Genomic DNA, 14,096 nt, shown 5'->3' on the forward strand with positions numbered 1-14,096 from the left:
CACCCCCCGCCTCCGCGCGCAGTGGGGCCCGGTACCCAACCAGCACTCCCGGGAGGGGGTCTGGATACCTCGAGCGGCACTGCCCCCAGAGACTGGAGGCCGGGAAGCGGTGAAAGAAAGGGAAGCAGGGGAGCTGCTGAGGGGAGAGCTCCAGAGAAGGGCCTGGGAGATGCGAGCACCGAAAAGAGCCTGACTCGGGCCAGGAGCTGGATTGAGGGAGCCCGACGGGTTGGGGATCACTTGAATGCAGCCTGGGGCGGGAGTGGGGGAGCCCCGAGTGGGGCCTCCTCCAGGAGCTCGGTCCTACAGGCATGTCGGTGGCGGGAGCTCGGGGACCCCAGACGCCCTCTCCCTTCGAAGGGCAGGAGGCCTGACAGTGGCGGGAGAACATCAGCAGGCGCTGGACCTGGGTCTCGGGTCCGCCGGGCCCTGGGGCGCAGCCTCCTGCAGGGAGTTTCCCAGGGTCCGGCTCTGCCCTCTCCTCCACGCCCCCCCGCCCCCCCCCCCCCCCCGCCCTCAACCCCCTGGCCAAGCGCTCCCAGCTGCGACCTCGCGGCGACGCGAGCCGGGCTGTCCACTCTCCCTTGTCCTGCTGCTGCTGGGTCACCCGCCTAAGTCCAGGCGCTGCCTTTCAGGGCCCCCTTAGGACCAATGAAGCGCACACGTGGCGGCGCTGCGCTGGCGGGCACAGGACAGAAACGGGTCTGGGGTGTACGCTGAAGGATGTCCCCATCTCGGCCGCTCCAGGGCACTGGAGAGCATGGGGCGGGGTGGGGGGGGGACAGTTCCCTGTGGAAATGATTGCAGTTATGTGGGAACAAAACACGCGCGCTCGGAGCCCAGCCCGGCGGGGCTGTACGTGCATTAAGGAGGCTCGGGCACCAGGGCTCCCAGGGATAAGGTGGGCAGGGAGCAGGCCCACCGTGTTCAGCGGGCTCCTCCGGCGCCCGTACCTTTGCCCAAGGCCGCTGGCGTTTGGAAGGCGTAAGGGCGACAGCGGTGACCACCTAGGTCTTCCTTCCACGCAGCGGAGCAGCTCCCTGGGCGGACACTGCCTCTCTCCTCCACGCCTCTCCGGCACCGAGCGGCTGCTCCGCCTCCCGGGCCACCTCCTTGTCCCCGGCTCAACTCCTAACTCACCCCCCAACCTTCCAAGGAATCCCTTCCCCGCGGCCCCGGGCGGTAGGTGAGGTGGGAGCGGAGTACACTCGGGACCTGCACCCGCGCTGGGCGAAAGCATAGCGCCCTTCCCATCCCCAGGCCAGACCGCCCGCCCGCCCGCCCGCCCTGCCGGAGTTAGCAAGGCCTGAAAACCGGCGTTTGCAGGGTCCTCCCCGGACCACCCCTCCCCTGTTAGAATAAGTCAGGGGTTAAATGTCCGCTTTGCCCTTTCTCTTGATCTTGGAGGGAAGGCAAGAACCGCTGGCACCTTTCTGGACCTCAGACCTGCGCTGCTGCAAGCAGTCCCAGACCCTCTAACTTTGATCAGCCTTATTAATTCCAGCTGTGCCCTATTTGTTTGTCATTTTCCCCTTTTCCTCTAGAATCATTATTTAGGGCAGGGAGGGGAAAAAAAAGGTGGTAGAATGAAGACAGGCAAGGGATGTCTGAGAACAGGAGGGTCAATGTTGAGTGTTTTCCCTAAAGGTCATCAAAAAGGAGGGGCCCGCCCAGAGGGCCTGGTCTCCAGGTTCATTACTCAAAAGCATGAACTAATTACCGGATCAGAGAAAAGAAAAAATAAATATGAAAATAACCAAAGGTAATTATAGCCCTGTTGTTGACACTGAAGATTAATAATTGATCAGGAGTTGCACTGGATAAATTGTCAATTTATCTCCCCGCAAGGATGCACGTGCTTGTGTAGCATTGTTTTGTTTCTTCCCCGTGGGCATTTCCTACGGAGATCAACTCCGTTCACCTTGGGAGTCAGCCCCAAACCTCACAGTGGCTTCTTTAAGAATATTACATTTCATTTGTCTTCAGTTTCTTATAGCACAAAGTTACTTTGGGACACCTTAAAAACAAACAACTTTTCCTTTTTACCTTGGGGCCAAACTTAAACAAAAACATTCTTCCTCTTTCCTTGTTCCTGGGATTGCACAGAACAGAGGACAGTGATTTCATAACTCATTTCATTTTTATTACACTACCAGTATAGTTTTCCTTTATAACATCTTCAATTTCTACCTTTCTTAGAAAGAGGGAGACCGCTCTGTCCTCAGGAGAGGGAACACAGGCTTACTCTGTGTGTGTGTGTGGGGGTGGGGGAGGCATTAGTGGAGACTCTCTCTCTTGGCAGGAGTAGCAGGTGAAGCATGCAAATGGGGGGGGGGGGGGTGTTTGCAGGTAAAACTGGGGTTATAGGTTTCTTCTCCCTCTCCCACCAAAGACTGAAGTCCAAGCACATATCATTGGATTCCATTTCCCTAGAGTTCCAGCCAAACCAAAGGGGAGGGCTGGCCTGTGCTTTCATTGTGGCCAATAGAAAGTAATTTTCAGCAACTGGAAAATTATATTGTCATAGATTACTTCTCCTTGTAATAAGCCTTTAAAATATCTGCAGGGATTTGTCACATAAAGGTTTGAAAAAATACATCAAAGAAACATGTCTCCTTTGCGATATGTAGAAATTCAAATGGTGTTAATCATAATAGCCACATATCACAAACGTGTATTGTTCCCAAGATTGCCTCTTGGGTTAACACATTTTTAAAATGTTTGAAATGTTATATTTTGTAAAAGCAGTTAAAAACACACATTTAAAGATCTATTTAAATCCTCAATTTGTAGTAAAAAAGGACGTTTTCCTTGGGATTTCAATGCACTGGATAACTAAAGAAAACCTACATGGTGGATAATCATTGTATATTGCTTTGCTATTCGGGAGAACTTCCTAAAAATTCAGTGTATTTAAATTTGAAAAGGGTTGACTCTGAAAAGAGAAATTGGCTTGGAATGTTTTTTAAACTTATGTCTGTTTACCTCAACTCTAGCAGTGGAAGTTTAGGGCACATTTATAACGAAACATTAAAAAAATGAAAGGTCCACTTTACTCTTAGCCTTTTTAATACATAATTTAGTGCAATTTTAAATGACCCTAAAACTCACGCGGGTTTTGCGCGCGGCTGCTGCATTCCTGTGTTTTGTGGGAATTTTTTTTTCCCCAGTGGTTTGCACCGCGCCGAGTCCCCCGATACCTGGTAAACGCGTGCAGAGCGTAGCCCGCATGAGCTCCAGCGGCCCGCGAGGGGGTGCAGGCAGGCGCCCCCTGGACTCCAGGCAGCGCGGACAGGCTCCAGTCCTCGCCCTCCGCTCCGCCCCTCCCCTCCTGCCTCGCATCAGACAAAGGTGGATGAAGTTCTTTTCAAGTTTCAAAGGCAGTGGCTGGGCAGCTTTGCAGAAACAATAACTCTTTTATTGGGAACAAATGTTGACATTTGACGGGCGCGGGAGGCAGCGGCCGCCGGGCTTGCGCTCCCGGTGCTCTGGGCAGCGCAGGGCCTCCTGGCCCACCTGAGATTAAAGCGCGAATTCCGATAAATCAGCTCTAATGAACCCCGGACTGCAGAGGGCAGAGGGGCCACGGAGCCGGGAGTGTGACCAGGCCAGCACCCAGCGGCTTGCGTGGCTCCGGGTTCCTCGTGTGCCCGCCTCCGGGAAACTGCACAGGGCTGGCGACTGTATTTTTAATTAACTAGATTTTAAAGCAAAAATAAAATTAGACCCCATTAATCCTTCCCCAATGAAAGATACCTCCTCACCCCCACCTCCCTTCATCTTAACTGAAGATCTGCGTGGCGAAGAGCTCATAAATCACTCTGCATTTCTTTGAAAAGATCCCTCTAAACACCTGCAGGTTTTATGTTCTTAGCGTACATTTAAAAATCAAGTTCTCCAGGAAGAAATCCAGGTCAGGAGGCAGGGTGGGTAAGTTATGGAAATCTCTGATAATTTGTTGGGCATATAGACATCAAAGAAGATTCGTTAGCCTGGGCTAATCTCCTGAGCTGCTTTGAGTTTTCACCAATTGAAAGGTGCAGTTGTCCCTGAGAATGGGGTCTGTGCCTGTGTGGGGGGATGTATCACATGTCCAGGTAACACAATCTTCTGTTCCAAAGGGAGGCAGCTTTCATGCAGGCTTCAATTTCTGAACATATGCACGGAGATCAATTTTTGCTGGGGTTTTCTGCTCGCACTCTCCACACTTTAGGAGATGGAGTGTCTCCAGTATCTTAATGAGGCTGTATGGTCTTTCAGTGTTTAATTTGTTAAATATCATTAACTTTCATCCTTTTCACTGCAGTCTTCAAAATACTCAACTTAGAATACTACATAAAACAGAGATATTGCCGCCATGTGTGTTATATTCCCTGCTGATTTAGGAAAAGATGGCTAATATTAATAAAAGCCAACGACTTATCAGCTTCATATTGTAATCTAAAAATGCTATCTGCAGGGGGGATCATTATCTTCACAGAAATTCTATGAGGTTTTATGTCTCAAACAAAAACAAGCAAAGACGCCCCAGCAGCTCCCTGTAACTTCCACAGATGGGCATTTGTTTTCCTCCAGACACACTGCCCCAGTGGCCAGGCGCCCACGTGAACAACCTTCCTGTCCCTGAGAGAGAGCTCAGCTCCAAACCTCTCCTCATCTATTACTTGGGGAGGCAGGAAGGAGAGAAAGAGCTCTGGACCCCAAATATTCAAGTTAAGTCTAACCTCCGAAGGGTTATATATCCAAAGCCAACAAAATGCCTAAGAAGTCACAGAAAACCGAAAACTGAATCTGCTCCTTTCCTCCACAAACCACAACCTCTCTTCCCACGGCCCAGTCAGTGTCCAGTTCACAGCCTCCTAGCTTTGCCTCAAGTACCTAAGATTACTTTCAAATACCCTTTCTAACAAGACCCCAGCAAGAGGCCACTAATTTCTACAGCACAAAAAGCCACTGGAGAGAGATCCGTTTGTCAATATCAACCGGTCCAGCAATTTCCCATCCTCAGACACATGGGCCTATCTGAGCTGGCAGATGTTTAGACAAGATTTTATAAATTGTTCAATATCAGCCCATAATGAACCCCAACTGACCATTCCAAAGCAGCTAAAAGCACCCGGGACGTCCCCCGCTGGGATGCAATAATGTGCTCATGCTGCAGCATTATTAATCACGGAATAAAATAGATGAACCTCTTGAAAAATAAGTGTATGATTGATTAAAGGGCAATCTGAGGAGCTATTATTCTTGTTTTATAACCGTAAGTTATATTCACTCAATTCATCTTTGCAGGGGAAATAAATGATTGTTCATTTCTTTTCTGAAATTATATTATATGGATATCCATATAATTTTGCTGAAAATTAAAGTGACAGGTTTCCTGCTTTTATGATACTAATCAAAGGAAATATGTTACTTGCCTACAAATTCTAGACTTGTCCTATAATTAGATAGTGAGTAACACAATAATGAGGCAATAGTCTAAGGGTGTTTAAGCTTTTCTTTTCCCCCAGGGCAAGGGTGAGAGCCACTGAGAGGAAAATAAATCTCTCCTCCCAGTTTTCACCTTGTGTTTAATGTGAGTTATACGAAAAGGAGAGTTAAGAAGTCATTCAGTAAATCTGAATAACCTATGCCAATTTGGATAATTTAGGCTTTAAAGATATTTAAAATAAATAATCATTTCCATCAGTAATTTATGGTGGGGGTGTAACTCTTTATTATCCATGTTACCACAATTTTCCAGTTTACTTTACTGAGGAGGTAATAAATAAATATTAAATGGATCCTAAAGTACAGGGACGTCAGGTCATTTTATTTTGCCAAGCTTAAAAAATTTTACACTAACAAGTATTTTTGCAGATTCAGAGAACAAAATTTTAATTTTCTTGCAATACATGTGCATATAAATAATCTAAAAATCACAGGTATCTCCCTACTGCTTATTTCTCTTCCATCTGCCTTTTTTTTTTTTATGAGCAGAAAGGGGAGGTTATTTTACACATCATCTTTAAAAAGCCTGAGGTCAGATCACCTGGGGTGGGGACTGCTGTCACTGCTCTCACTGGGGCTCTCTACCCAGAGCACTCTTTTAAGAAAAAGGAGCCCCAAACACCATATTGCTGTAGTCTAGTCTGTTTTTATTTACAATTTAAGATATAAATTAGTAAAGAATTATTGTTAAACAACCAACAAAGATTGTATAACCAGCAATGTTCAAATAAAAACCAGGCAGAATTTATTTACAAAAAGTTTAGATTCCATTGCAATACAACTTGCATAAATTACTAGAAGCTTTATATCATTATAAAAATAAATATCAAATTTGTTTCCACTTTTTAAGTACTCAAGTTCTTCAATCACGTTTTATTTCTACTGTGTACATCTTTTACAAATAAATTTTACAGTAAATCCTATCACACCTATAGCATATATACCGTGGCAATGAAGTGATCAATTCAAGATATCCTGAGAAAAAAGATTGTTTTCAAAAGTCACACGTACATTGGGGAAGCTATACTATGCCAACAAATTCACATCTATCCAACAAAAGTCTGTTCGGTTCGGTTAGTCTGAGTTGATAGTGCTCTGTGGCTCCTTCCTTTACAGTGGCACGAGATGCGGTCCGGGTGAGCGCGGCTTTTTACGTCTGTGTATTTATGAACTTGGGAAGAAAGAATGGCCTGCTGACTTTTTTTTTTTCCAAAGCAATTGTGACACCTACCTGTGGACCAAGGAAAAAACCAAATCATCCCAAATCTTTAAGTTCCACACCAACATCATCACATTATAAAAAGGAGTCATCTGAAAGGGTTTGGCCTCTTTCCCACCTTTAAGAAGTGAAATAAGTAATTTTGCCTATTTGTAAAATAGGCATTTTTAAACTGCTGTGAGCCAGAGGATCTGCAGGGTCCTATTGAGTCCATCTGGACTGGGGTGGGGGGGGGGGGAGGAGGATGGGCCTGATAACAGAGGAGTGCTTCTTGTCTCAGTCTTACTATGCAAACATCATCTAGAAAGGTTTCTGATACCAAGTTTCAGTAACACTAGCTCATCAAAGCAAGTGTCTATTCCGTGTCTAGTGGACCAAAAGCACTCCATATTGCACACAATTCCCAGACTGAGAAAACAGCATATATATATATAGAGAGAGTGTTTCTTCAAAGCAGAACTTGAGCAGGAAAAGAGGGACTCTATAAAAGAGAACAACTCCTCTCCCACTTGAAGGGAAAAAAGACCAAGAAGATTGCAATGCTGTCTTCAGACCCCGTGACAAGAAGCAAGAAATAGACATTAAGGAAGTTTTCAGAGCAATTGGTGCAGGGAGACTCCCCAGGCGTGGGCAGAAACACCAGGGGGCCCACTTACTTGTATTGCTGTACACACACGGCCCTTCTATAGGTAGGACTGGATGCCCCCACCAACCACGGTGCAGCCCTCACTGGCATCTGTCAGGGGAGGGGGCAGTTAGTCAGAACCAACCCCGTAGCCATCTATCTCCCAGACAGCAGCACAGCCACCAGCCCGCACACCCAGGAAGCCTGCTCCCTGCATGGGGCAAACAGTAATAGGAGCCTGAGTGTCCACCACCACTGTGTCAGAGGCAGATTTTGGTCGCATTTCTGAGTTCTCATTTTTTACCCCCTTGAGCTCCTTTTACAGGTCTTATCAGCTCAAAGTCTGAATTATGAGCAACAGAGGAAATATAGAGAAAGGGAGAGGAAGGAATAAGGCTCCGGTTTTCTATTTTGAAGAACTAAGGCCTCTGGGAATAGCTGGAACGTTTTGTTTCCTTCCAGCCAAAGGCAGAGGGAGAGACTATTAACACAGAACACACCAAAGCCGAAGCTCAGTCGGCATCGGCGGGGAGACAAACTACAATTCGAATTTCGTGGCAGTCTGTGTTTGGCAAACTAAAACTGGCTGCCTTGGCCATCATAATAAATAAGTAAATAGTAAATGATAATGAGGTGGGTCTCATTGCAAGGCAGGGATCACTTGGTCCTTCCCACCTCTTTTGGGAGTCATCACCCCCGCCTGCCTTCACTTCTCCTAACTTTCAGTCAAAGGGTGGTGCATGCTGTGTTTTTCCTCTCTCTTCTAAGGGACAAAGGTTCCCCCTGCACATCCACAGGTCTCCCAGCCCCTTCCCCCGGTTGCTTGGGAGTGCTGACAATCCGGGCCCTGCTGGCTGTCCCTCCCAGAGGACCCGTGGCCCCAGCAGCCTACCTTTCTTGGGCTCATAGCTGCCGCCCGGGGGCCGGTAATGGGGCTCCAGCGGATGCGTGCCTGCCTTGCCCGCGTCGCTGGCCGCCTTGGGCGCCGCGTGCAGCGCCTCTCCTGGGCCCGAGGGCGCCGCGTTGTACCGCAGGAGCCCCTGGCCCTGCAGCGCCGCGTTCAAGTTCCCGTAGTTTGTGTAGTTGCCATAGAAGGGCGATGTGTAGTAGAGGTGGCGGCCGAGCAGCGGGGATGCGGGGTAGGGAGAGCCTCCGGGTGGCGCCCCCGACGAGGCCGGCGCTGCGGCCGCGGGCAGCCCCGGCGGCGCGCAGCTCGGGCCCACGCTTGGCTGCTTGAGGTCCGACGTGGCGATCTCGGCCAGAGACCACAGCTTGGGCTTGCTGGCGGGCTGCGGCGCGCCCGGCGACGTCCGGTTGCCCAGGGGGGTCTTGCCACCACCGCCGCCACCGCGGGGCGCGGCCTCGGGCGGAGGGCTCAGCAACGGCGCCTCCACGCCGGTGAGCGGCGACGAGGTCACGGCTTTGGATGGCGCCAGGTCCCGCTCGCCCTCCTCCTCGTCGTCCTCGTCGTCCTCCAGGTCGTCGTACTTATCCTTGCACTCTGAGCCCGATTCGCACAAGGGGTCCCCGGCGCGGCAAGGCAGCTTCTCCCCGTCCGACTCCGCAGAGCAGGAGTGATCCGTGAGCGAGTCGACGTGCAGGCTGATCCCTGCAGGGACGCGGGCAACGTCTGGGGCATGTGGGGCAGCCCAGGCACCCAGGACCCCTCTGCCCCACGTCCCAGTGTACCAGGCTCTCCCCATAATATTCCTCACCTCCACCCAGAACTTACCAAGGCCTATGGTGAGCATGGCCTCCCTGAAAAGCACCCCAAGGAATCTCCAGGCCCTCTAGCTGCCAGGCCCACTCCTGCTATAAGGCCTTACAGCGTCCTCCCCTCCCTCAGCTCTGCGCCCCGCCTGGGAAGAAAACTCCCCTGGACTTCCAGCCCGCCAGGTCTCGCTCACCTTCGTCCTCCGCGGATGTCTCGGTGCCCTCCTGCGCTTTATCCAGACTCTCCTTGCTCCTGGCCGCATCGCCCTCCTCCTCGTCTTCATCCTCGCTTTTGTTCCTCGGGGCCCACGTCATCTTGTTCTCCTTCTTGAGGCGCCGGCGCGCGTTGGCGAACCAGGTGGAGACCTGCGTGAGGGTCATCTTGGTGATGATGGCCAGCATGATCTTCTCGCCCTTGGTGGGGTAGGGGTTCTTGCGATGCTCGTTGAGCCAGGCCTTGAGCGTGGCCGTGGCATCCCGCGTGGCGTTCTTGCGGTACGCTGGGTCGTTGAGCTGGTACGGGTAGGCCGCGCTGCCATACGGATGATAGCTGATGGCGCCCGTCATCCCAGTCGTGTGCGCGTCGTAGGGCGCGCCCTGGAACCGACAAGAGCCTGAGTGAGTGGGGTGCGCGGGGACCTGGCAGGCAACCTCCTAAGGCAACCCCTCGGCCCGCCCGTGGCCGCCTTTCCCACGGTGAGTCTCCCGCGGTGGAGCCTCGCTTCCCGCAGCAGCAGAGCAGAAAACAAAACGAAACAAAACAAAAAACCGCAGCGGGTTATTAAGGCCAGCTGTTGATCACAAAAAGCGCTGCAGTTTTATTCCCGAATTTTTGAACGATTTCACTTTCCTAAAAATGGTCTCTCTTCCTCTGCAAATTCCCTGGGCCGCGAGTATAGACGCACGCAAACACGCAGGGCCGAAGGTAGTTTCTTGATATCTAAATTTTTCTGGATTCTCAAGCACTGAAACCTCCCCCTTACCCCGCCCTTATATGGTTAAAAAATCACCCCAGCCCCTGCTCCGCCATTCACCAGTCCAAAGCTCCGCAAATCCAATTTGCAACTCAGAAGCCAGTCACCGTTTCGAATTCTTCAAATACGCGGCAATTAGCATTTTAATTCAGCCTTTAACGTTTACATTTGAGGCTTTTGCAGCCTTCACCAAGGCCCCGGCTACTCGGGCGCTGCCCTGGAATTCCACCGAGGGCGGGCAGTGTCGACCTAAATGCTACCGTCGCCCGAAACGCACTCCGCCTCCGGGCCCAGGAGCAGACCCGAGGCGCGCGGACCAACCCCGGGTACGCGAGCAGGAGCTGCTTTCGGTGCCCAGGGAACCGAGAAGGTACTTGGCGGGCCACAGGCCCGCGGACACGTTTTTCGAAAGCACAGCCTTCGAGATAGTTTAAGAACCAGACCACGTCGGGCTGGGCCGGGCCCCAGAGACCCTGGCGGATGCTTCGCCCCTCCCCCAACCCAGTGACACCCCCCCCCCCCTCCCCAAGCCCCGCAAGTAACTACTAAGCGCCCGCAGCCGCCCCGGAGGTCCTAGTGGCACTGACCCTCGCTCCCCGCGCCAAAAGAAGCGAGCCCTGAGCCCGCTCTGGACCCCTCGCCAAGCTTCGGCGCCTGAACTAAGGACAAATCACAACAGATCCCGATACCAGCGTAGTCGCACTTTCCAGGCTCTTTGGGAAGTAGCCTAAGGAAGGCGGCGCGGGACGCGGGTCCCAGCCGGGCTCAGGAACGTCGCCTGCCGGCCGCGTCGCCTCTCACCCTGGACTTTTGTCCCGCCAGCGGCATAGCAGCCCGAGTCGGCGACGCCGGAGCCACCGCCCACGGCACGTTCCCCGCGCCCCCGTTCGCGGATCCCCCAGGCCCGCTCGACTGCGCTCTGATCAGGGTCCCCACGCCCGGTGTCCCGCGTCCCCGCCCGCCCGAGCGGTTACCATGTAGGACGGGAAGCCGGCGGCGGCGGCGGCGGCGTCGGCCGAGTACTGCAGCGGGCTGCCGAAGCCGGTGGCCGCCTGTGCCGTGAAGGCCGCCGAGCCCGGGTAAGGGCTGAACGCGGAGCCCGACGCCGAGCGCGCCAGCTCCTCGCTCCGCGGCGCCGCCAGTGCCGACGCGCCGTACGCTGGGCAAGAGTAAAGCGCCAGCGAGCCGGGCGCCTGATACAGGTAGCCCTGCGGGTAGGACATGGTGGGCGCGGGGCCCGCGTCACGCCGAGCAGCGGGCAGGGCTCACGGAGCCCTCCATCCACGCCCGGCCCGGGCGCGGCGCGGCGGCGGGCGCGGGGGCCGCGGGGGCCGCGGGCCGAGGTCGGTCGGCCCGGGCACTAGCCGGGGCCCACAGGCCGGGGGAGCTGCGGGACGGCGGCGGAGGCGGCGGCAGCGCGGAGCCGGTGGGCGCAGCCGCGCGCCAGGCCGGCGGTCGGGGTTTGGGGGAATCTGAAGTCGGGAGTGAGGAGTTGAGGAAGGAGCGCTCGAGTTTCCGAGGGACATTGGAACGCTGAGCTGTCCGTCACGCGCTCATCTGCATATTCGGGCGCCCGCCCCCTCTCCGGCTCCGCCTACTAGGCCTCCTCCAGCTGCCTAGCCGCAGCTGGGGGAGGAGCTGGGAGCCGGGAGGGGAGGAGAGGAGAGGGAAGGAGGGGGGAGGAGGGGGGGGGAGGCGGAGAGGGAGGCGGGAGCGGGGGAGAAAGGAGGAGGGAGAGACGCGAAGGCTTTTGTGGCATAGTCGCCTCTCGCGCAGCCCCAGCCCGCGGCCGGCGGCCCCGCAACCTGGCGGGACCGAGCAGCGCGCCCCGGCGCGCACCCACTCCTACCCTCACGTACTCCCAGCCCCCCTCCCCACTCCCGCCCTAGCCACCCTTCTTACCCCACCCCTGCCATCCTGTCCCAATCCAGCCACTGGCCCGCCCCCCAGATCAGCTCGAAATGATTAGGCTAGAGGCCGCCTGCATTCCGGCCAGGCTGGTCCGCTTGGGGGACGAAGGGCCTGAGCCCCTCTCTTCACCGGGAATAGGCCCACCCAGGTGACTTCCCTCAGGACCCCACTGTCCCAGCCGACAGCTTACAGGGTGATGGGGGGCGCTAGATGGTGGCACCGGCGGCCCGAATCTTCCTGGGGGTGGCGTGCGCGGCTCTCACTTCCACCTTGCTGGGTCTACTATGCCTCACTGTGGGAGGCGCCCCGCGTGGCCTCGAGTCTGGTCGCCTACCCCGCGCCGACCAGCGTGTCCCCGTGGGACCCGGATCCGGGGCGCCTTCGTTGCGAACTGCCAGCCAGAAGAGCCTAGAGGTGAGCTTTCTGCCCCGAAGTCCGTGATGAAGACTAGGTCCCTGGGTGTTAGCACTTTCGGATGGGAACGTTTTATCACTCGCTGCCAGTGCTTCACCATCTAAAGGGTTTTATTTTGCCTTAATAACTTGAGTTCTCTTTCGGCCTTGTGTTGTAAAACACTCAGGGGAATGACTGTCACTGTATAGACGACCTTCTCTGAGAGGACATGAAGCCTCGCTGTCACTTGGGCAGGAAGGAGAAAGCTGGTGGCTCCGGAGCAGTCGGCAGCGCAGGTAGCTCAGGTAACACGCGGCTCCAGAGGAGCCTCGCGGAGCCGGAGAGAGGCTTAGCTAGGGACCGCAGCCTCCGAAAAACCCCACTAATCATCCCTCTTCTACCCTTTTCCCATCGGGGTCCCGCAGAAGAGGAGGCCAGGAATCACCGGAGGGCACTCCCAGGTGCTCCACAGGGAACCTGGTGTGTGCAGGCCTGAATGTCGGCGCCCACCCAACAGGTGCCTCTTCCTCGGGGCCGTCTCGGGTGGGTGACCTGTAGGGGGGAACACCTTAGGCCGGGAGCTCCGGCCTACAGCTCCCCTCCTCCCACACCGCTTCCGCCCCCACCCCAGCCCTGTTGGCTCTGCAGCTCTCGCAAGGGCCTCTTTTATCCGATCCGAGTATCCCTGGGACTCGCAGTCGCACGGGCGCAGAGCGAGTCTGCTGCGCACGATCGATAGGCTCCAGTCGCCACCGGAACCTTCAAGGCACAGGCAGAGTTTGATCGTCATCGGGTCCAAGGGAACCAGTGGCAGATTGTCCTCCTTGGCCTGCAGGCTTGTCGCTCCTGTTAGGTGCGGTCCAGGCAGTTACACCAGCCCCTTCCTCTGCTAACCCCCAACCCATCCGTCCTTCTTCAGCCCTCCCATCCCGGCCCCCCATTGCTCCCCACGCCAGTACTCCTACAAACCACAGCCCTGCCCCCTCTACCCATCAATCTTCACTTTACCCTCCAGCACAGCACCCCCCCCCCACCCTCACCCCCATTCTCCTCCACACACACCACTTCCCACGCACTTTGGGCCACTGCAAGAACCCAGCAGGGGCGGTCCAACAATGCTTCCACCCCAAGAAGGACCTCCGAGTCCAGTGCAGGGCCAATATTTTATATCAATTATTGTAGAGTGAAAAAGGAAAGAGAAAGAGAGCCTGAGAGAGGCCCCAGCCACCCTGTGGAGCATGCCACCGACTGGATCTATGACATTTTTGGTCTTTCTAGAGGGAATTCAGCCAGGGAGAAGCCTTAAATGAGTCACACACACTTGGATGACAAGCACTGGCAGCAACAGATCAGATTGCAGCCATTCAATTTGCTTCCAATTAAATAGTTTTAAGTGAAGAAAATCAGGTCTAACTTTTTATCTTCTAGAAAGACAGGCCTTGAGAATTTCCATTTCTAAAGACCAATTCCTGCTGTGGTTTCATTAGCATTTGGGGCTGGGCCCCCCACCCATCCCCTTTTCCCCACTCCGTCTCTGCCTCCGGGCAGAAAAGAAAACAGCGAATTATTACAAAAACATCCCCAGTTTGGAGCAGAAGCTTAAGCTGGGAATACAGTTGATTTTGACATCAATTAAATATCTAACCAGACAAGTGCACGTGGCTTTGGAGGGTCTCTCCGTCACCCAGGGTGAGTCTCCAGAAACACTGCCTGCTCCCTCTCTGCTCGGTGCTGCTGATTCTAAAGACAGCCTCTTCCTGAGTGTATT

General features: G+C 54.1%; 1 protein-coding gene across 1 annotated transcript; it reads right to left on the reverse strand.

Moving 5' to 3' along the window:
• Positions 1-6,215: 6,215 nt before the first annotated feature.
• On the reverse strand, positions 6,216-11,445 carry IRX2 (iroquois homeobox 2). The gene is made up of 5 exons (XM_079795895.1): positions 10,999-11,445; positions 9,245-9,647; positions 8,230-8,946; positions 7,369-7,448; positions 6,216-6,724 (listed from the first exon to the last, which is right to left on the reverse strand). Exons 1-4 carry the CDS (start codon positions 11,245-11,247, stop codon positions 7,396-7,398), a joined length of 1,422 nt encoding a protein of 473 aa, XP_079652021.1. The 5' UTR covers positions 11,248-11,445; the 3' UTR covers positions 6,216-6,724; positions 7,369-7,395.
• Positions 11,446-14,096: the final 2,651 nt, after the last annotated feature.

This window comes from Cnephaeus nilssonii (assembly GCF_951640355.1).
Source record: "Cnephaeus nilssonii genome assembly, chromosome: 2".
Classification (NCBI taxonomy): Eukaryota; Metazoa; Chordata; class Mammalia; order Chiroptera; family Vespertilionidae; genus Cnephaeus; species Cnephaeus nilssonii.